At 41.2% G+C, this 23,152-nt stretch overlaps 1 protein-coding gene across 7 annotated transcripts in view; it reads left to right on the top strand.

The window, feature by feature from the left end:
* Positions 1 to 23,152, top strand: part of SLC25A13 (solute carrier family 25 member 13) — a 174,304-nt gene that overhangs the window by 75,714 nt on the left and 75,438 nt on the right. For all 7 annotated transcript variants that reach the window (XM_026506157.4, XM_044386679.3, XM_026506164.4 and 4 more), the window contains one exon: positions 8,873 to 9,012. In XM_026506157.4, the coding sequence (XP_026361942.1) occupies positions 8,873 to 9,012 (140 nt within the window). The remainder of the gene's footprint in view (positions 1 to 8,872; positions 9,013 to 23,152) is intronic.

The raw sequence follows: 23,152 nt of genomic DNA, 5'->3' as shown, positions 1-23,152 counted from the left end.
AATTTTAATGAGAAGGGCTGCATGTGTGAAGTACTTACTCTGTACTTACTCTCTTTTAATGGCACCCATTTTCCCCCTAGAACTTTCTTGAGCGAGTGTGAATTGTAGGCAGAATACTTCTTTCCTCTTCAGACCCTTAACTGTGATTAATATAAAAAGGCACTTGTCAAAAGGGTTTGCAATGGCAGCCTTGATACTGGGGCTTGTGGCAGTCGAGATAGCTCTGCATCCACTCGCTCCATTACGTTACTTAACTTACCAATTCAACAATTTGTCTTCTGCTCCCTGCGTAAAAGACGATGTCCATATAAGCTGTTGTTAACCATATCAGCAGGGTGGGGATAGTATTTCCCTTAGAGTGAAACCACAACTTTCTTTGAGGATTTAGCACATGTTAGAAAAAGCACCGGGTGAAGCCGTTCAGAGATGAAGTGCGGGTGGTTCGGCAGCTCTCCCTCTCCCTCCCAGAGGGATTACTTTGGGGTTTAACGGAAACATCCTTTTTGTGTTTATTGTATTGAAATTTTTTGGGATCCATGAGAGAGAGATTATGGTTCAGTGTTTAAAATAATGTAGCTTGATGAACCTTTTTTATTTGAATGGGAAACTCGCTTTCGTTGATTTGCAGCTTCAAAAAGTGAATCTTTTGGAAATTTAAGTGCATTAATTTAGTTATTCTGTATGGAAACAAAAACATAGGAAGTTAAAATTTGCATAAGTGAAGACCTTGATGATTTCAGATTATAGTGTGGTGGAGGTTAAGGAATAAGAGCCCATAGAATTTGTAAAAACAAATTCAGTCTAACCACTTAATGGCATGTGCAAGTAATTTGCCAATTAAATATTTCTAGTATCTGAAAGATCTTCAAAGTAAAGAGTGGAGGTTCTTAATCTTTCTTAATTTCATACTTTCAGAAACATAATAGAAAATTACTAAATTTTTGATCACTTTTCATTCAGAATTTTAATATATGAGCTAAGAGAAGGATGGATTTTAAGTATTTGAGGAAAATTATTGCTTTTTGAGAAATGTATAAACTATGATATTTCCAAATCACACTGTGCCTGATTTTTTTGGTATCATTTGTAAATATTTGATTCCCAGATAACAGTTTTCATTGTAATTAAGACTTCAGATTTTGGAGTTTTACCATTTTGATGGTCACCTACTATGTTTAGAACATTGTGCTAAGCAGACTTAGCTCCAGAACAACGCTCTAAGGTAGATGTTTTATTCCCATTTTACAGAGAGAATTGAGTCAGAGTGAGTAATTTACTTAATGTCACTCATTAGTAAGAGGCAGATCTGACAGTCCTAGGTTTATTTAAAAAACAGACTGAGATAAAATTCACCCACTTAAAGTGTATATAATTCAGTGGTTTTTAGTATATTCACAGATTTGTGCAGCCATCACCACAGTCAATCTTAGAACATTTTCATCACCCCAAGGACATGTTTATCACCCTCCACCTTATCAGTCCTCACTCCCCCTCCCGTTTTCTCCATGTCCCTCCAGTCCTAGGCAACCAGTAATCTTCTTTCTGTCTCGGTGTATTTGCTCACTCTTGGCATTTCACATAAATGGAATCATACAATATGTAGCCCTTACAGAGAGCTTTCTTCGTATGTTCTCAGGGTTCATCCATGATCTAGCATTTAACAGTACTCTTTTCCTTTTTATTGATAAATAATATTGTGTCGCTCTGGACATACCACATTTTGTTTATTCATCCTTTAGTTAATGGATACTTGGATTTTTTCCCACTTTTTGGCTATTATGAATAATGCTACCATGAACGTTTGTGTACAAGTTTTTGTGTGAACATATGTTTTCATTTCTCTTGGATATATACTTAGGGGTGGAATTGTTGGGGCATTTGGTAACTATGGTTAACTTCTTGAAGAACAGCCAAATGATTTTCCAAAGTGACTACATGGTTTTACATCCCCACCAGGAGTGTATGAAGGTTTTGATTTCTTCATATCCTCACTGATGCTTGTTATTAGTGGGGATGAAGTGGTTATCTCGTTGTGTTTTTGGTTTGCATTTCGTTGATGGCTAATGATGTTGAGCACCTTGGATGTGTTTATTGGCCATTTATATATCTTTTTGGGAGAAATATCTACTCAAATCCTTTGCCCATTTTTAAAATTGGGTAATTTATCCTTTTATTGTTGAGTTACAAGAGTTCTTTATCAGATACATGATTTGTGGAGTTTTTCTACCATTTGGTAGTCTGTCTTTTCCCTTTGTTGATGGTATCCTTTGGAGGACAAAGTTTTAAATTTTGATGAAATCCAATTTATGTATTATTTTCATGTGTTGCATGTGTCATAATCTAAAAGGTCATTCTTAATCTAGAGTCACAGAAATTTATGCCTGTGTTTTCCAGTAAGAGCATCACGGTTTTAGCTCTTGTACTTAGGTCTTTGCTCTATTTTGAGTGAGTTTTTGTATATGGTATGAGGTAGGGTTCTAACTTCTTCTTTTTTTTTTTTTTGCATGTCCCAGAACAATTCGTTGAAAAGACTAATCTTTGCCTATTGAATTGTGTTGTCATTCTTACTGAAAAGCAAGTGACCAAAAATATGTTTATTTCTTGACTCTCAGTTCTATTCTTTTTGTCTGTATGTCTGTCTTTATACCGTGTGACACAGTCTTGATTACTGTAGCTTTGTAGTAAACTTAAAATACAACTTTGTTCTTTTTCAAGATTGTTCTGGCTATTCTAGGTCCCTTACATTTCCATATGAATTTTAGGGTCAACTTGTCTATTTCTGCAAGAAGCCAGCTAGAATTTTGATAGGGATCTACTGAATCTGTAGATTACTTTGGGGTAATACTCCCATCTAAGTCTTCCTGTCCAAGAACATGGAATATCTTTCCATTTATTTAAGTCTTTAAGTTCTGTCAACAGTGTTTTGTAGTTCTTGGAGTATAGGTTTTGCATGTCTTTTGTTAAATTTATCCTTAAGTATTTTATTCTTCTTGAGGCTGTTGTAAATGGAATCGTTTTCTTCATTTCATTTTTGAGTTGATTACTTTTGGTGTCACAGTTGATTTTCGTATATTGATCTTGTATCCTTTAACCTTGCTGGATTCGTTTATTAGTTCTAATAGTTTTTTAGTGGATTCCTTAGGACTTTGTATACACAACATCATGTTGTCTGTGACCCAGCTTTTAAAATTACAACTTTTTCTGCTATAACCATATTTTATAGCCTGGGAAATTTATTAACTTAGGAGAAATTAGTTGACTTTTTGAGGCTATATTTAGGAAAGAAACAATTGCCACAAACAATTGCCAATAATTGTCTTTTTGTAATCTTTAAAAAAGTACGGTAGACATTTAGGCTGGAAACATTTATGGGGAAAGCGAAGTCCCACAAATAAGCTCAAGGGATCCTTGAGTCTTGCTTTAAATAATATCACCATTATTTGGTGATATTATGGGAACTGTAGTCCTTCCAAACATAGTTTGTTTGGCACAGACTGAAATAACAATGATTATACTTTAAGAGATAAGCATTCTAATTTGTTTTTACTTTCAGGAATAGTGGCTGAGCTAAGAAAAGTATGACTTTAAATACCCAAAGCATATAATCTGGTGCCTCATTCCTATTCTAGTGCTAATTCAGTTTTGCTTCTTTGCCTTTCTGACCTCAACCTGGGGTTAAGATTTTAAGGCCTTGTGTTTTCGACTAGGAGAGACCTTCTTCTCATTCTTTTTAAATTAGTGATAAATCTGTTACATAATGTTTATTTGAAAGCCATCAGCTGATGAGTTGTGAGTTATAGTTACATATATAGTTCACTGAACCAAACAAGTAACCAAAAGCCTAGAACATTTGCGGTTTCCTCTTTCCTATCCAGGAATACAAGTTAGGTTTGGAAAGGCCAGGGAATGGTAAAGGTTTAGTGATAGGATGGCCTTCAGGTTGATTTCTGGAGTCTTTCCTGGTAAAGCTCATGGAACTTCCCATCGGAGCAAGAGTACAGAGCAGAAATTGAAAATTGTTTGGTTTTTAGTTTCTGATTTTCCAGCTATAAAATAGGAAGAGTACTCTTACCTTTCATTGCCGTACAAGGCATGGAGAAATCTCAAAACAATCAAATGTTAAATGAGAAAGCTCTTTGTGCCTCCTAAAAGGAGAAAAGAATATTAACCAGAGATAATACTACACTGTCTTCCATAGTGAAGGGGGGAAATTCCAGGAACCATTGGGACTCTTGGCTCATAGATGTTTCTGTTCATGAAGCAACAGGAAAGTGTACAGACCAAGCATTTCAGAAAACAAATGCCCCCGAGTGACTTACAGAGCAGGATGAAGTATTCATGGACTTGGGAACCTGCTCAGTACTTTTGGACAAAATGTGTGAGCTTTCCAAAGTGGCAAAATTTGGTATTTTAATTCTTTAAAAGAGTTGATTAGTGATGAAAATGAATAGAGGTATTGGTACTTTTCCTTTTTAGGAAGAATCCTGCTCCCCTCCTGCGCAGTCATGTGGTCTGTCCGGTTAGAATGGCTTGGTAGTCTTATGATATTTGAGTACATAAACCTCTGTTAGTTAGGTAAATTAGGAGAATGTAAAACAAATTTTGTAGAGATTGAACCAAATGGTTAAAAAACAAAAAAGCCTCTGGGTCTCTTTCTCCTCTGTGTTCCATGAACAGCTCTTCTTCCACAGCAACCTTTTCTTCACCATAAATGTGACATCAAGTCCTTGGGGTTTAAAAATAATATTTGCTCTGGCAAGTGAGGCCAGCGTCTGTAACTGCCTGGAGCAGGATCTGTCATGTCTCAGTGACCCCGGGTGGCTTTGGTCGTCCAAAGCGCTCTGATTAGACCCTTAATTCACTTGAGAGGAAATGAACCCTTCTCCTTGCTGTTGCTCTCCACTGAAAAACTCCCTCATGGATTTACCTGGATAAATCCTTGGAAACCTTCAGGACCCAGATCATGTTCTGTCTTCTCCAAGAAGCCTTTTTCTCTTTTCTAAGTGCCTCCCTCCTGAAGCTTCTATTTCCTTGCCATGAGGAGCTCTTGCAGGTGAACACTTAATGTGGCCTACTGTCAGGATGGGCTGGTTAGTTGTTCTTGTGGGTTAGACGTGGACACAGCTGCATGCCTTCTACTGCCATCGTGCTTCCCCCTCGGCGAGTACGGTGTACACGGGCTGTGCTGTTTCCGAGCTGTTAGCTAGCCAGCTAAGCCCTGGCGTTCTTACCGTAGCCAGTTTGTCAGAACAGCTGAGGACTAGTAACAGGACCACATTCTCAGGGTCATGGCACGTGGAACCCGCCCAGCTCCAGGGAGCATCAGCCGCCTGGGACATGTAGAGGAGGTCATCCATTGGATTGCACAACGTGGCAGCCCTGTGTGTCCTCTTGTGTCCACAAGTGGCCTGTGTTTACACATTGTTGCATTGCATTCACTGGACTAGAGACTCTTTCCTACCTCCGTCCTGTCATATGTTTGTCTGTTTCCGTGGGAAATTAAAAATTAGTAAGGAGTGAATCTAACTTTTCCATAACTTTTTGGGGCAGTGTTTTTAAAAATGAGGTCCTAGACCCTTGTATCAGAAACACTTGCTATGCTGGTTAAAATGCAAATCCTCAACCCCCCGATAGACAGGAGTCAGTCTAGGAGTGGAACTGAGGGCTTTAAAAAGCAAGACTGATGATCCTTATGTACTTCCCTGAAATCTTAGGAAATGATTGTTGAAATAGCTTCTCAGTAAGTGGAAAGTATGCCTCGAAGGGTTAATGTCCCTGTCTTTAACCTGTTGCTCAACTCTCAACCTTTTCTGACTCACGTAAATTCTATTTAGTAGGTAGCCTACCAAACCAGCCACAGGGGGAGAATCAGATGTGAAAAAAAGACTTTGCTCTCAAGGTGCTAATCATCTATGTGGAAAGAAAAGATACACAATAAATATGTGCACTCTCAACACATCTGCATTTATATACGTATTGTATAAATATATCTTGAAAACTGATTATTACCAATAGTACAGGTGTGTAGGATTGACAGTTTGTGGAGTTATGTCTTCGGGATCACATACAGCTCTACACTGGGGTTCAGCACGTCAGGCAGGTTCGGAAGAGAGAGAAGCTCTGTGGAATAGTTGCAGAAGGTGCTGGTCTTAAGAGTTCAAAGTTCACAGTTTTGAATTCAAGTCAGAGCCTCTCCTAGGCAATAAATGTTACTTATTTTAATTATAGGAAAACTAATTAGGTTACGGTGAGGCACATTTTAAATTCATTTACTAATTTTTGAGTGACTTAAAATTATGTATGTATATTTCGAGTTTTAGACCATATAAATATTAAAATGAATAATAAATGCCATAGCTTTATATACCAGTATTTGGTTACTATCGTCTGTTACTCTCTATGGGACACTGAAGAAGAGAGAGGTCAGGAAAAGGAAGGTTGTCATTTTTGATAGCTATGCATGATTTTTACATAAAACATTACCCAATCGGCATGCTTGGCAGAAAAATGGCTAGGACACCATTTTTGTTTACATTTTATGATGGTATGAAATTTTTACTTATAGTGTAAAAAATTGTGTTTTTTCTTTTGGTCACATCTTTGTCATTTGAACATCATTTCCCACCAGATACTTTATTGGTCTAGATTAGAAGATTGTGGGAGCCTTCCCTGAATCTCTGTGGGGCCTGCTTCCTGCAGAGGTATCGAAATTTAGAATTGGAAAGGAGCTACTGATTTTCTAGGGTAGTATCTGTTTTACCGCTGACGACTTAGGCATGGAGCCATTAGAACAATGCCGGAGTGGCTAGTGCCTCAGAAAGGTTAGTCCAGATTAGAAGTAGCATTGGAAGCCAAGCCATTGGAATTTCGGTTCAGGAATTTCTTCTCAGATGTTTTAGAGCCGTAAAGAAACTTGTTTTTCCTGCTTAATTTATTTCATCGAGGACGACCTTCACCTCCACTCTCTGGTGGGGAGGGGTCTTTCCATTTTTTTTTTTTCTCTTAAATCCCAATTCTTGTTTTACTTACTTTTTCCTTATCTCCTGTCTCTTTTTTTTTCCCCTAAAAGTGGGTAAGACAATAAATTCAAAGAAACTGAGGGTTGTACTTTAAAACTTCAATGTTACTGTCCTCATCGGGGCCAGCTGAGATTTTCTACCACCTTTTATAAAATTTATGCCCAGCATCGTTCTGATTTTTTACTGCCTTCTCTGTGCAGGTAAATTACCCAACCTTATACTGATGGCAGCACTACTCTTTCTTCATGGCCAAACTTAAAAAATTTCTGGAAATGTTAAAAGCATGGAATAAAAACTTGTGGGTGTAATGGGGTAGAAGTAGGAAATTTGGGGGAAACAGTGGAAACCTGTGCCAAAGTTTTTGGCTTCTTTTAGAGTACTAAAGGACTAACTTCTTTTTTCTTTTTTAAACAGGTGCAAAGGGGGAAAAAATCCCCAAGGTATCAGGCACAGTTTGCTCATAAAACTGAGCAGATTTGGTAGATAGATTTAAGGAAGGGAAGGCCAGGACCAAATTTCATTAATATAGTAATTTGTGTCCCTCTGCCCTCCAAACATACATTTTTGTTGGCAGCAGGGGCGAAGACTTGTAAATAGAAATGTGAAGCTTTAGAAAAGTCAGGTTTTTCCCGTTGTTGTGTCCTTTGTCAATTTTCTTACCGATTTGTAGTAGAGGCTCAAAAGAGGGGAAGATCAGTACTAGTACATTTGGTGCCCATCTGAAATGGGATTCTGTGGACCATGCGCAGTGTCAAGTCGAAGAATTGGGCTGCAGGCTCTACTTCCCCATCACCTTTGTCTTTAAGTGCCTTTCTCTTATGACTAGTGGAACTTTTTAAAACTCACATGGAGTCTTAGTGCTGTTGAATATGTGCTTCAAGATACATCTAGCTGATTTCTATATCAATAACTTTTTAAAAAATTGAAGTGTATTTAGCATACAGTGTTATATTAGGTTTGGGTGTACAACGTAATGATTCAACAATTCTATATATACATTGCTCACTGATAAATGTAGTCATCATCTGTTACCATCATTTGTTTCTTAAATTCCACATATGAGTGAAATCACATGGTATTTGTCTTTCTCTGTCTGACTTATGTCACTTGAAGACGACACAAACGGAAAAATATTCTGTGCTCATGGATTGGGAGAACCAATATTATCAAATCATCAAGAACATTTTAATAACTTGAAAAAGGACTATATTTAAGACTTGTGTAGTTCTGTATGTGTTTCTATATGTATATATGTGTTTCCTGCCACTAATGACTGAATTATGTCTCCTATGTTTAGAAAATAGTATTAGTTGAAACAAAACATGTGAGGTGATGATATTAGATTTAGATTATTTTGGTTTGGTTTCCTACTGCCTGCTAGGTGCACGTGCGTGTGTGCGTGTGTGTATCTGTGTGTGACTTCTAGATTTTTTTTCTCTTTATTGGTGGGACTATTAATTTTGGTTTCTTGACTGATTGCATGAAGATTCCAACTTTTATTTTTTTTTAATTTAATTTATTTTTTTAAAAAGATTTTATTTATTTGACAGAGAGAGACAACCAGCGAGAGAGGGAACACAAGCAGGGGGAGTGGGAGAGGAAGAAGCAGGCTCCTAGCGGAGGAGCCCGATGTGGGGCTAGATCCCAGAACGCTGGGATCACGCCCTGAGCTGAAGGCAGACGCTTGATGACTGCGCCACTCAGGCGCCCCCCAACTTTTATTTTTGCCATGGTTTTAAACCTGTGTGGTTTTAAAGTTGAATTATTTTTTATAAGAAGAAAGCAATATCCTTTTAATATTATATAAGGATAAATCTGATTTGTTTTAATCAACCCTTCTTTTCTCTTTTCAGAGGACGTTAAGCAAGTTTTTGGACAGACCACAATTCATCAACATATTCCGTTTAACTGGGATTCAGAATTTGTGCAACTACATTTTGGAAAAGAAAGAAAAAGACACCTGACGTATGCAGAATTCACTCAGTTTTTACTGGTGGGTGCAGCTCTTAAAGAGTAAATAAGTAAAACTGGGATCCTGATTTACCTCAAAATCCCTAACCTGGCCAAACCATCCTATTTGAAAGTATTTCTTTATTAGTATGTAAACACGATATAATTAAATGGATTCTTACAGACCGTGTAGAATGCCTTCATGTGGAAAAGGAATATGCATTGAGGGCCCAGGAAATCAAATGATTTGCCGAAAAGTCACAGAAGTCGGAGAGGGGGGCACGATTGGAACTTGAATTCTTGGCTTATGACTGATTCCACTACTGTTCACCAGTATTTTGTTTTCCCTTGAGAAAGGGACAGCCGTGTCATCATCAGCATCTAACTGTAGAATTATTTCACTTGAGACCTTTTATAGACAAAGGCACTGGGTCTGCAGCTTGACTGCAGATTGAAATCACCTGGGGAGCTTTAAAAACATCTGGTATTTGGGTCCCCCACCTCTAGAGATTAGATTTGACTGGGGAGCAGGTTAGCGAGAACCTGGGCATTGGGATATTGAAAGCTTCCCAGGTGCTTATAATGTGCAGCCAAGTTGAGAATCACTGTTCAGAGAGCACCTGCTGTCCATACCCAGGGTTAAATTCGGGGTTGTTTACATTTCTGGGGTGCACCTTCCTTGGCCTCGTCCCTCCTGCCTTTCCCTCATCACCCCCCCTCCCCATTATGGTCCCATCATTGGGCCACTGATGATGCCAGTGGACGAGTAGTAATAAAATATGATTGTACTTTTGTTTTCCTCCTGAAGCATAATTTCTAAAATGTTTTAATTCCAATATTAACATTTAGTCACTAGAGGTCAATATCTGTATGGTATGTAGACTATCTGATAAACCGCTCTTTCTTTTGGACTTCGATGCATTTGTTTTATTTTTCTAACAATTAAATTTTATTTATGTTTTATAAAATGTAACTTAAAAAGACTCATTTAAGGCCATTATTTTGCTGTGTTTAAATTCTGGGTCTTGAGGGAAAACTTGCCAGGGAAGTCACCTTCTTTCCTTTGTCACTAGAAACGTCTTCAGGGAGTATCCTGATGCCCCTGTTTTTTCATGTGCCCAAGACTTTGCCAGAGCCTTCTGAGGAGTGGCTAGAAGGTGGAGTGTTGGGGTGGATGTGGAGGGCTCAAGGACACACACACACACACACACGCACACACGTAGGCCGTGTTGTGTGCTCATTCAGTCAGCATTTTGTGGGATCCATTCTTAGGCACCAGCATATGTAATAGGTTGACTTTAATAGGTATGTCTCTTTGTGACTTTTAGTGGTTTTGTTATGATATGTAAAATTTGTCATGCTATTTATTTAGTTTGCTTTTATTTTCCTGGCCTTTGGGAACTTAAAGCAAGATGTTTTAAACATAACATTTAAAGAAAAAAAAATACAAAGGTAATGTCTATGAATCCCCTTTTTCCATTCTATGTAAACACAAACCTACTTGAATAACTCAGGTGGAGAATGGACTGTGGTTGTTGGATTTTTGCTGTTGTTTACACAGACATTGGTGCGCAGTAGGAGGTGGTATTCATTCTGATGAGGAATAATTACAATAATGCTATTGAGACAAATGCCTCAAATTGACTTTATGGAACACAGCCTAATTAACTTTTAGCCTTAATGGGATGTTAGCAGTAGTAAGGATGATCACGTTTCCCTTTTAAGCAGGTATCAATTATGCTGAATTGAGTCCGCTGTAAGCCACTCACAGCAGCTTCTAGGCCTTCTTCAAGATACGGAGAAGCCAGAGTCAAAGATTAGATGACTCAGGGATTACTGATTGTTTCCAGCTGCAACTTGTAGGGCATTCACTTACATGTGACTCCTTTTTATAATGGTAAATGGAAAAACATCCCACAGCGTCCTGCATGGGATGATTTTGACCTCGCAGTCAGAATGCCAGTGCTGAACGCATACTAGATTAGGATGCTTATGTGCATAATTATCTCGGTGAGGGCCTTGCCTTTGTGTTCCACTCGAGGTCCAGATTTAAAGGACTTAATGGATGTATCATGATAGACTTTCTATGAATGTCTGTGAAATGCCAGTTTTGATGTCTATCGTTGGGTTACTTCGCCCCCAGCCCATTCAAATGTTTTGTTGGCTTCCTTGGAACTCTTTTCTGAATGCAGGTTTAGCTTCAAACCCCTACTCCAAATGCTTTGTTTGCTTCCTTAGGGCTCTTTTCTGTAGGCAGGAACTTCTTAAAGAAATAAGAAAGCTTAATCTCCTATATTTTGAGCTCTTGCTTTGTAGAGCGCACACCCGCCTTTCTGCTCTAGGGCAGGGCTCAGAAGTCGGCAGCCGCTCTCCAGCTGGTGCCAAGGTTGTGAAAGCAGATGCTAGGCCGTTTGAGCCGTGAAAGACCTGCCCCCACCCCTCGCATGTTGCTGCCTGTCACCTGATGAGTAAGAGGAGTGGCCATAGGGACAACTGAGAGGTGTTCATGTTTTCAGGGAGCCTTAGTGGTATGTAGAGAAAACACTGCTCAGTCCCGCAGACGGTCCTAGAAGAGAGTTCGGGTTGGTTCCAGCCAACTCAAGTCTCACATTCGTGAGTTACCTATGCTGATGTGTACGTACACCTGCTTGTGACTGGTGAGCAGAGCCATTCTCTGCAAGGTCAGATTTCTGTTTTCTTCCCGTAACAAATGTTTTACTGTATCTGAGCAAGTGCGAATTTGTTTTAAGCCCCCCCATGGCTGTGAGGGCTTTACGCGTTCCTCTGGCGAAGCTGCCCGCTCACAGGGTTGGTGCCAGTCACGGGCACTGCTCAACTGCTGTGTTCGGTGTGGCGTTTTCTGTGCTTTGGTTTTAACTTCATAAAGTGGTGAATCAGTTTGATATTCTTGGAGCTAAACTTGCCCGGCTTATACTTTCCATGTAAATGATAGTGTTGAAGCAAGAAGCAGGGATACAAAGCCTCCTTCGCAGGTGCACCTGGGTGGCTCAGTAGTTAAGCGTCTGCCTTCGGCTCAGGGCGTGATCCCAGCGTTCTGGGATCAAGCCCCACGTCAGGCTCTTCCACTGTGAGCCTGCTTCTTCCTCTCCCACTCCCCCGTCTTGTGTTCCCTCTCTCGCTGGCTGTCTCTCTCTCTCTGTCAAATAAATAAATAAAATCTTTAAAAAAAAAAATTAAAACAGAACAAAGCCTCCTTCCCAGAGTCTTGTTCCTAGTTGATGGAGAAGGATTTCGGATTTCAGAAGCGAGTGGGACCGCAATCCTCTTACCCCATCATTGACACTGTTGAATTTACTGCTGCTGTGTTTTGTCTCCAGGTCTGTTGTCCTCTCTTAACTGTATGAATGGTGTGTATGTGTGAATGGGAGTAGTTTGATATGGGGGTATTATGTGTATTTTAAAATATTGTGAATATTTCCACATACCTCTATACTTGATTCCAATTTTATGGTTGCTAGTTGAAAACAGATTTTAATATACTGAATTTTTTAGAAAACGATTTGGAGAAATATTCTTCTATACCTGATGGAACTCCTGTTCATAAATGGCATTAACTTAAACTCTCTACTCTGTGCGGAGTACTTCTTATGCTGTGGTTATGACTTGTTTGAGACAAACCACCTAGTTGAGCAAATGTTTGCTGAACATGCAGGGTTTGTCCAGAGGCCTTGTGCAAGGGGCCAAGAGGTACAGAGATAACAACTTTTTACATACTGACATGCACAAGTCTAGGGGTTGTTTCTGTGTTTGTCCATCTGACAGCTCAGAAGGAACAGCTGCAAGCAAGTGTGTACACCCTACAAGGCTGCTGTCTTGTAGCAAAAACCCTCAGGACTTGCAGCATAGGCCCTTACAGCAGCTATAAAGCTGAAGCTAGCATTCAAAGTGTAGTTAGGGCAGCCATCCAAAGTACGAACTTAAAGAACCAGATACCAGCGCAAGTACATCTAGTTAACTACCCCATCTTACAGATGAGAAACTGAGGCCTTTCGCTTTAGTGTTTCTTAGCAGTATCTCATTTGTGATTTTGATTTGCATTTCCCCAATGACTAATGATGCCAAGCACCCTTTCATGTGCTTATTGGTCATTTGTATGTCTTCTTCGGAGACATGTCTATTCAGGTTCATTTCTAGTTTGTTATTGGGTAGACATCGTAGGCAAATGTGAGCACAGAGTGAGAAGACTCTTAAACTTTTCTGCCAAATTATTCTGCGAATTAAGATTCACTCTTGAAAATAGAAGTAATAATAGTAACAATCTTTATAATTTACCAAGTGCTTTTAAATATTCTGTTTCTGATAATAGCATCCTAATACCGTGAGAAGAAATTATCATTACCCCCTATTGTATGTAAAAGAATAAATGGACTCTAGGTAAAATTTTGCATTTACGGGTAATTTTCTAGGGAAAATGCTCATGGCTTTCATTGGGTTCCCAAAGGAATACCCCAAAAGAGTACACAGAAACTATTCTAGAACTTAGCTTCTTCCAGTAAGTTCACAGACATGTGAGGGATTCAAGAATATTATGCTGTTGCCATTTTATTACATTGTCTCCAGGGCCAAGGCTATGAAAAATTAGTTTCTGTTCCTGGAAGGGGCTGTGCTTCTGAATGGTATACAGTCATGCCTTGCTAGACATCGAGCATTCCTGACCCCCATCCATTAATTGCCAAATATGATAACAAAAAAGGCCCTTAGTAGGGATGTGTGTTTCTGTCATTTTCAGTTACCTTTTTTTTTTAAGGTTTATTTATTTATTTTAGAGAGAGGGGGAGAGAGAGCACAAGCGAGGGAAGGACAGAAGGAGAGGGAGAGAGAATCTCCAGCAGACTCTGCACTGAGTGCAGAGCCCCACGCTGGGGCTCAGTCTCACAACCCTGATGTCATGACCTGAGCCAACACCCAAGAGTCTGGTGCTCAACCGACTGAGCCATCCAGGCACCCCTGTCATTTTCAGGTACTTTTTGATGATCTTTTATAATCATAGGTATATATTTCACATATAATTATTATAGTTTTAAAATAGTCTACACATAGTTGATTCTAGTTGCTCCAGATTCAGAATAGAAAAGTCTAGGGTGGCTACCAAATGCAGTATGTGTATTAACTCGCAGTATGTTGTTACCAGTTACCTCTCACATAGCATTTTCCGGCTTAGAAAGTGCTTTTATTCGTATTTGTCCTTATGATCATCTTAGATGTTAAGCATTTGCTCTTGTTTCTGTATGAAGGACGAGCACACAGAGGCTTAGTTTTCTGGATTTGCTCAAGGTGACATAGATGGAACTGAAGCTGATTTTAGTTTTCCTAAGTCTCTAGCAATGTTTTTCAGAATTCGGGTAACATTTTTCTGAAGTGATTGTTTTAAAAGACAGAGCCCTGGGCCTCTCTGCCCCTCAAGAGTCTGATTCAGTAGGTTTCAGTAGGGCCCAAGACACTACCTTTCAAACAAGCATCCTGAATTGTGATGTTCCAGATGGTCCCAGGGCCACACATTGAGAAACACTGGCCTAGACTACAAACCCCAGACTGTTTAAAAGCACAGAATCGGGTCTTCAGGTTTTCATCCCAGTGTTGATGAGCTTAGACAGGCTAACATCAGCTTTGTGTTCCAGAAAGATCACCCTGGCTGTTGTGTGGAAGATCCAATGGAGTGGGATCTCACTGAGGACAGGAAAGACCCGTTGGTCACTTTCTAGTCCGAGAGAGAAATAACGGTGGCCTGGGTTGGATGGTAGTGGTGATGAGCCAGAGCACGTGGGTTCAAAAGAAGGTGAAGGGATAGGCCTGACCAGGCTTGGTGATTTAACAGGACAGAGACGTTAAGGATAAGGTAGAACTCCCAGTTCACGCCTTTTTTTAGGTGAGTTTTAGGCTCAGACAAGTGGAAGGCTGGTGATGGGTTACTGAAATGGGGAGCACGAAGGAGGCAGTCTTCCTCAGGGGACGCAGAGCGGCGCTTTGCTTGTAATCGCTGTTCGCATGTGTGCTGCTGGGTTGTTTCCGCCTCTTCTCTTCAGTTCATTGGTCGTGGAATGATCCTATGGGAGCCCCACTTATGGGCCCACAGACTTGGGCATTTCCAAGGAACTCTATTCCCTATCTTACGAAGCCAGGACACTTCTTCTGTTTCCAAAGGCCTTCCTCCTCTTGCTGTAGGAAAAGCATCATCAAGAAGTCAGCAATGCTCTGAATTCATGAAAAGGCCAGAGTTTGAAGTTTGGGTTGCTTTAGTTACCCAAGAAACAGGATTGCTGACTTGGGAGAGAATGGGCTAGAGGGTTTCTCTCTAAATGTCTTCTCCTCAAATAGAGTTTAAGAATGAAGTTACCTGAGCCAACGGAGAGCCCTGAACACAACGGTGTGGCTGTTTTATTGTAACTTTATCAGGTCCCCCTTTTGTCAAAAGAGGATGAGTCATAGTTGATAGAGTTGTGTCATAGTTGATAGGCTGGGAGTGGCATCTGAGAATCAGAGCTATGTCTCGTGCCCTAGACGGGACACACGCACTGGCAAGTGATCTCGAGTTTGGATGCCAAAGCATATTCATGCTAATAATGCAATGGAACAATTTTGGTTCTTTTTGTGAAGTGAAACTGACCATTTTTTGGCCTACGGGTTAGCATGGCGTACAGACGTGGTCTAGTCTTTTCAGTGTAAAATGGACATTTTGGTTATTCAGGATCTGAGCCCTAGAGAGTAGAATTCTGGAAGCTACTGTTCCCAGGCGCTGGTGGTTGTCACCTGTCACTCTGTGGGCCAGAGATTCGCTGCTCCTAGTCAGCTGTGGTCTAGGCTTTAGAGTCACCATTACTTATGGTGCTGTATTTGTCATGCAAATTGTTCTCCCCCACCACCAAACAGAAGAAAATGTAACCTTCAGCCATGGCAACATCAGATTCTCAAGCTTCAGAATTGATAGAACATTTCAAGTGAGTTCAGGTAGAACTCACTGAAGCCACGATGTTAAACAGGTTAGTGGACAACTAACTAACAAGGTCCTTGTGTAGGATTGAATAACCCAAGCCATTTGTCCCTCCCTTTTGCCCCTCACCTTGCCATCTGTATTAGTTAAAATATCTAGACCGTGGATCTTTAATAGCCGGAGACCATGATTATATTTGCATTTTTAACATGTGAGTGCTTTTTATGTTGATCTTTAAGTTGGACCAGATGGAGTGTGAGTACAGCTTCGGTAGTGTTTCATAAATATAGCCCCAACTTGATATTCCAAAATGAAACGAGCGAAAGTAGCTAATGATGTTTGCCCTCAGCTCTTCTAGGAGATTAGCTTGTATTTTGTATTCAGCTGGAAGCCTTGGCTAGTTTGGTGAGAGGTGACCAGAGATGTGGTCCTATCCCGGTCACTTGGAGAATTAGATGCAGGACACATTGCGTTCATGTTGCACTTTCTGCTCTCTGGGCCGAGGAAATCAGAATTCACCATGCCGTTGTGCCCGTGGTGTTTGTCAGCTTGCTGTTTTGCCAAGCGGCCTGGTGTGCGGGCTTTTACAGTAAAGTCCTGGGAAAAATGAGCACTCTGTACAGCTATGTCCCCCAGCTGCTCCCCACTGTGAAGTTTAATGTTAAATCAGAAGAGCAAGGCAATCGAGATGGAAAAGCTCTGTGCTTGGTTTCTGCCAACGTGCTGCTGTGTGTGCAGGGGCCACATGCAATGCTGCTTCTAAAGGCTCTGCAGTTCAAGGCCCCACCCAGAGAACTGGGGATGGAACTTCACCGTGAGCTCTGAAAGTCTGTCTGCGTGGCTGGAATATGGGGAGCAGAGAAAAATATTAAGAATGGGAACTACTTATCTCTCTACCTATTCCTTTGCTAAGTTCTGTTTTTAACTCTGCTTAATAATATATGGATCTTAATTTTAACTAGATTTTTTCCCCTCCCAATTAGCATAGGATTGTGAAAATGAAGCGGAGACTTGGATGTTGAACAGGATACAGGTTCTGGTACTCGATGTAGTACAGAATTTACTTGAAGGAAGGCTAAATGTGATACCATATTTTTAAAGCAAATCTTTATACATTTTCTTCCTTGTTTTCATAAATAATTACCTTCATTTCCCCCAGAATTCTTCTGCAGGACTCCTAAAAAAGAAGTCTTTTGAGTCATATCCTTATTGATAACTCCCTGCTTTTATTAAAGTTTAGTTATTTTTTGGGGCGCCTGGGTGGCACAGCGGTTAAGCGCCTGCCTTCAGCTCAGGGCGTGATCCCAGCGTTATGGGATCGAGCCCCACATCAGACTCTTCAGCTATGAGCCTGCTTCTTCCTCTCCCGCTCCCCCTGCTTGTGTTCCCTCTCTCGCTGGCTGTCTCTATCTCTGTCAAATAAATAAATAAAATCTTAAAAAATAAATAAATAAATAAAGTTTAGTTATTTTTTTTTTAATTTCACAACTGTACAAAACACAAACATGCAAACTAGCCAGGGGTCTTTTTTTGGTGTTCTTGGCTTTATAACATAAATCATTTGGATCTGCCACTTGTTTTGAAGGTCTCTTGGTCTGGTTTGTTTTGTTTTGTTTTTGTTCTGATAAATCGTCCTCAGGCTGAAGCACAAACTTGCATGTCTGAATAGAGGTGGAGAGAATTTTTGCATTCAAAATATACCCACTTGAAAATTGGAGATTATTAAGGAAATGACAGGCCTGGAACTATTAGAAGCATGAATGTTAGACCTGAAGTGGTGTAACCCCCCTTCTACATGTTTATTTCTGTACAGCTAGCAATTTTGAAGAGTTTGATTTTTTCTTTCCCTCTAGCAGTCTGAATGGGTGTGCTGAAGTAGTTGGAAACGGCTGCAGTAAAAGCCTATTCCATTAATCATCATGCACCAGAATAGCGGGAATAGAAAACTGTTCGCTGGCAAATAAGAAAGAGAAATTGGACCTCCTTTCATGTGCTTGAGCAGGACTGCCTTCGAGATGGCCCTGCTGCTCCTTGTTCTGTGACCTTCTGGCCTTGGGTGAAGGACGGCCCTTTCTCCTTAGTCTTTGCTGTCCCCATCAGCAGCTCTTAGCAAGTGCCCCATCACCGTCCCCTGGTGCTGATGAGAGCTGAGCTCCCTTGGCAGGGCTGCACCATCTTCCCAGCTCTCTGGGTTTCCCAGCAGTCCCAGGCCCTCCGTTTTATTTCTGTACCCACCCTTTTAGATACCAGTTCCATTTTATGGTCACCTGGCTGCTCTTTCTGTGTGCTGTGGGACGTGCTCATCTATTTCTACAACTGTTGTTTTTTTTCTTCTGGTTTTTGCTAGGCCTCCCCCGAAAGGGGACAGTCCACGTAGGTTAAGATTGCGACTCCAGAGCCAGACCCCCCAGGTTCATGTCCACTGTCATCCTCAGGATCATGTGACCCTGAGCTGCTCTTCACCTCATTTCCCCACCTACTAAATGGAGGTGATGGTAGGGCCCACCTCATAAGGCCATCGGGAGGATTCAAAGAGATGAAACAGAAAACATAATAGTTACTGCAGCATAACACACACTTAATAACACTTAATAAGTGGTGGCCTTTGGTTTTCTCCTCCCCGAAACCCTGCTGTCTCTCTTTCCCACATTTCTATTTCTATCTGTACCTCTAGCTTTCTTTTGTTTGTAGCTCAACTTCTGTTTTATAACTTAAGCCCATCTAGCTCCAAGTTTCTCATCATGGTCATCTCATCTCTTTCCCCTTAGGAGTCCTCCTTCATAGTAGAAAATTCTTCCGTCTCTCTCATCATCCAAGGGAAGAATTCTTTGGGATATATCTTGCTCCATTTTTATGTACAGGTCGTCACCAAAACTTTTCTTAAAATCTCTCTTCCAGTTATCTGTTAGAATCCTCTTACTTAAGATTTTACCCAAGGCAGCATCAGGTAGTGGTTACAAATTCCAGTTTGGGAATCAGACAATAGCTCAGAATAGATCCCAGCTCTGCCACTTCCTGGCTGTGTGACTTTGGACTAGTTAGTTAACCTCCCAGAGCTTCGGGTGCCTCTCTGGAAGATGAAGATAGTAAGTCTTCACAGAGTTATTGTGAGGCTTTAATGAAGTACCGTTTTTTAAGTTCTTGGCCGGGCCCCTGGCTTGTAGGGAGTGCTTAAGCATTCAGCCCTTACTGTTCTCCACCTGGTCTGGTCTTCATCTGTCCCTTCCTGTGGCTGGTTCAGAATGACTCAGCAGAACCACTGTTCCTTGAGAGGTGATTTTTTAAAGACTCAAGGAACTTACACTGAAAGGGTCTTTAGAGGATTTTAAACCATTCACCTCAACAAAAATCAAAGCTCCCACTTAGTTAGTGCCTGTCATGCATGACATCTCGTTTTTACGACCGTCCGCGGTAGATGTTGCGGGGGCCCGAAGATACATACTCCCCTGATCCTCCTAGGGGTGTCATGAGTGAGATTTGAGCTCTGCTCGTTCCTGTTGCAAACTTCAGAATTTTGTCGTAGCAGATTGCTTCCATAACTCCCTGTATTAAAATAAGTAGGTTCCTTGACATATGTTGCTCAGCCTGGTGTTGCACAGCTGTTGCCTGTGACCGGGACCCTGCTGCTTTGCGGTGTAGCCCGATTCTTGCTGAAGAGTTGTGTAGGTTAAAGACTCAGGTATTCTGTGCTAAAACCTGATCCCTTTTTTCCTCCAATCTTTTTTTTTTTTTTTTAAGAGAAATACAGAGAACCCGTCTAATTTTTTTTTTTTAACCTGATAGTCCTTTTACCTTTAAATATTCGAACTCTTGCTTCTCCCATTGTTCTCTCCTCTGCTTATTCTGGAAATGATCGCTATTTTACTTAGGCCCTACATCGTGCATATCAAAGCTCCCTGTCTCACTTTATTCCCTTGGGTTCAGATCTAGGAACCGTCAGGGTCTAGGCTCTACGGGTATGCGTTAGGTTTTCCTGAAATAGCTTTAGAGGTGCCAGTGAAGAGCTTTGCTTTTCAGTCACTCTGCCGTCAGTAGCGAGCCTGAATATTTATTCCAAAAGTCATTCATTCTCAACTTAAGTATTTATAGAGTATCTATGTGTTGGCTCCCTCAGGCCTCCTTATTTGTTTTTCTCTTACTTAGTCTCTTGGGGTTGTAAGTAAGCAAGGCCAGGAGAAGACCTTTAGATTTGGTTCCTCTTCTCCATGGTTTCTCTGCTCTTGTTGGGAGAACAGTCCTAGCCCTTGGAGCACATAAGAGACATTTTCGTTAAGGAAAAAAATCTCAGAAATTTTATTGTTTTCTCACAAAAATAGACAACAAAAAATCTAGAGCATTAAGAAGAATTTAAAAGCAAATTTGAATTTTTGTCTTTTCATAGTTCTTAAGATTCCGAAGTGTCAAATATATTTTGTCATCAGATTCCTGACGGTCGCATGATCCAGGCTCCCCAGGCGCTGTGCTGAAGTGTTGGGGGCATCCTCAGTGGGCACAACTGCCTGGGTTTGCACTTCAGGTTTGCTGCTTCCTGTGAGACCATAGTTTCCTCAACTGCCACGGTGAAGTTAATAATAGTGCCCAGCTCATAGCGTTGCTGTGAGCAGGAAGTGAGTTTAAGCTGTAAAATGCTTTCAAACAGTATCTCATGCATAATATATGTTCACTAAATGCTGTTAACATGGTTGTTGTGTTAGTCCAGGTAATAGCTTTATTTCTTCACCCAGAAGAAGAAACAGTCGTGGCATAAAAAGTTGTTCTTCACAAGGCAACCCAGATCTTCAGCAAGTTGCTTTTGGTTTGAGGAAACACTTAACTGAATGTTTTCACTCTGTCCTACTATTTAGAGAATGATGTACAGTTAGCTTCTTGTTTTTCATGGAATTTATGGTGTCCCCAGTCTTTCAGAGCTGTTGGAAATGTATTCTAAAGTTGTTCATCGTTAGAGTTAGGAGTGCTTTCATGTTCCGTGATCGAGGGATCCCTGCTAGTAAATGTTGAATCCTGAAGTGCAGGCGCAGAAGTGGGTAGTGACACGACCCCTATAACAGATGCGCCCCTGCTCTGCCAGGGGAGCACCCACCCCCACTTTGATGTCTGTGTCCCAATTTGAAATTCTGAGCAGGTTGGTCTTAGTATTCTGAGGAGACGAGGGGGCCAGGAATTCTGAGGAAATGGGGTGGCCAGGGTGAGTGATGCCATTTTGGGTATCCTGGTCTGAGGATCCCAAAGACTCTAGTTGAGTTATAAACTAGGGAGATGGTAACTAACTGAACACACCTCCTACTGTTGTTGAGAGTAATCTTGCCTTACAATACCTTTAGCAGTGGGCCTGGCAATTCGAAGGAGACTGTATTCATTCACTTTCAATTGAATACATACTGTGGTCATTTTTCACTACAGGGTGTTTAACAGTTGGTTTCTTCTTTCCTCTTAAATTGGAGGCACTTATACAGAGAACCCCTTTTTGTTCAGTAGAGTGTGATTTGTTCATTCAGTTGGTTTTATAGAATACCTATCACTGAAGATTATGTCTCTGGTTTATTGAGTACCTAGTATATCTAAGGCCTACACCAGTAGAGGGATGAACAGGACATAGTCTCTTTTCCCTCACAAGGTAGGGGAAAGGCAGGAATATAAGCGATTGCTTCAAGTAAGATGGGGTAAGACAAGTCTTATAATTGAGGTGCAAGCAGGGAGCCACGTGATCACATCAGTTCTTTTGAGCTAAGAGACCTACTTATATTTACTTAAGTGGTGGCATTTGAGCTAAGCCTGGAGGAAGTGGTAGGATTTCAGGAACTAGAGAAAGAGGCTGCAGTCTACACCAGGGGGAGGGAGGAGTGCGGACAAAGGTCGAAATGTGTGGAAGGCCTGGAAGGACTCCAGCATGGGGTGCTGGAGACCAGGCTCAGAGGAGCTCCTTGGGTTTAGTGGTGTGCACTTGCTTGGCCTTTACAAGATACCCATGTGGCTATATTCTTTGAGCAGTTAGGAATTCTGGTCCAGCAGATAGGTGTGGGAGATTTGGATCTGGGAGTCAAGCCTTCTGAGAAATCTTTGAGGCCTGGGGGGGAGTAGAGCGAGGAGACTTGAGGACAGAGGGCTGACAGAAGCCTCCCATTTAAGTGGAAGAGTCACCAGGGAGATAAAGGTCCCAGAAGAGACTTGGGGCGGGGACAGGCTGGATCAAAACTGGCAGATGCTGTGACTGAGAAGAAGCTTTTGTGTTTTTTGTTTGTTTGTTTGTTTTTAAAGATTTTATTTATTTATTCAACAGAGATAGAGACAGCCGGGCGAGAGAGGGAACACAAGCAGGGGGAGTGGGAGAGGAAGAAGCAGGCTCATAGCGGAGGAGCCTGATGTGGGGCTCGATCCCATAATGCCGGGATCACGCCCTGAGCCGAAGGCAGACGCTTAACCGCTGTGCTACCCAGGCACCCCGAGAAGAAGCTTTTGAATAGGATAAGAGCTCTGATTCTTACTATGGTATTGTCTTTTAAATTTTTTTTTTAATTTAAAATTTTCAAGCTCTACCACGGTAGGGAAGTATATAATACTTAGACCTACTGTGTTCCCATTATGCAGCTTCAGTTATTATCAGTATCTTATCAAGCTTCCTTCATCTCCCAGGGAGACGGAACACTTTCAAGCATGATCAGACTAGCGTCCTTTCTGCTGTGCTTTCGTGTGTACCACTTCATAGGGACGGTTTGTTTTTATACTGCTCTAAGTCGTCGTCTCGCTAAAGTTTAAAAGAGTAATTCTCTGTGTCAACTAATTAAACTTCTTTTTGTTTAAATAATTTGAAGTTCTTGCAGTGCTTTTTAATTCCGTAGAGATTGGATCTCACTTGAGGGCCCATTTACGAAATGGGCAGTGTCACGAGGAAGATCATGAAATGCCCTCTGCAGAAGGGGTGCTTCTCTGCGCGGTGCCTGATGGGGTTTGATGGGAGGTGGTTTATTTTGTATATACACTAACTCCCTGTGAACAGCAACCGAAATCTAAGTTGGCCTTCCTGTCTTTGGATCACAGGAATGAAAGTGGTTCTGCTGCTGTTTGGCCACGGCTGACCTGCATACCATCCAGTTCCTCATTCCGGAGCAGTGGTCCTCATTTGGGACCTACTCTCTGGACACATTTTGTATTGTCATGCTCTCGGGGGTAAAGGGGCTACCTCATCTAGTGCAAAGAGAGGGGAGGGATGCACCAGACAGCTCCCCATAACAAAAGC

Source organism: Ursus arctos, unplaced genomic scaffold (genome assembly GCF_023065955.2).
Source record: "Ursus arctos isolate Adak ecotype North America unplaced genomic scaffold, UrsArc2.0 scaffold_3, whole genome shotgun sequence".
NCBI lineage: Eukaryota > Metazoa > Chordata > Mammalia > Carnivora > Ursidae > Ursus > Ursus arctos.
The sequence above is the reverse complement of the archived record's forward strand: the minus strand, read 5'-3'. Positions and strand labels throughout refer to the sequence as shown.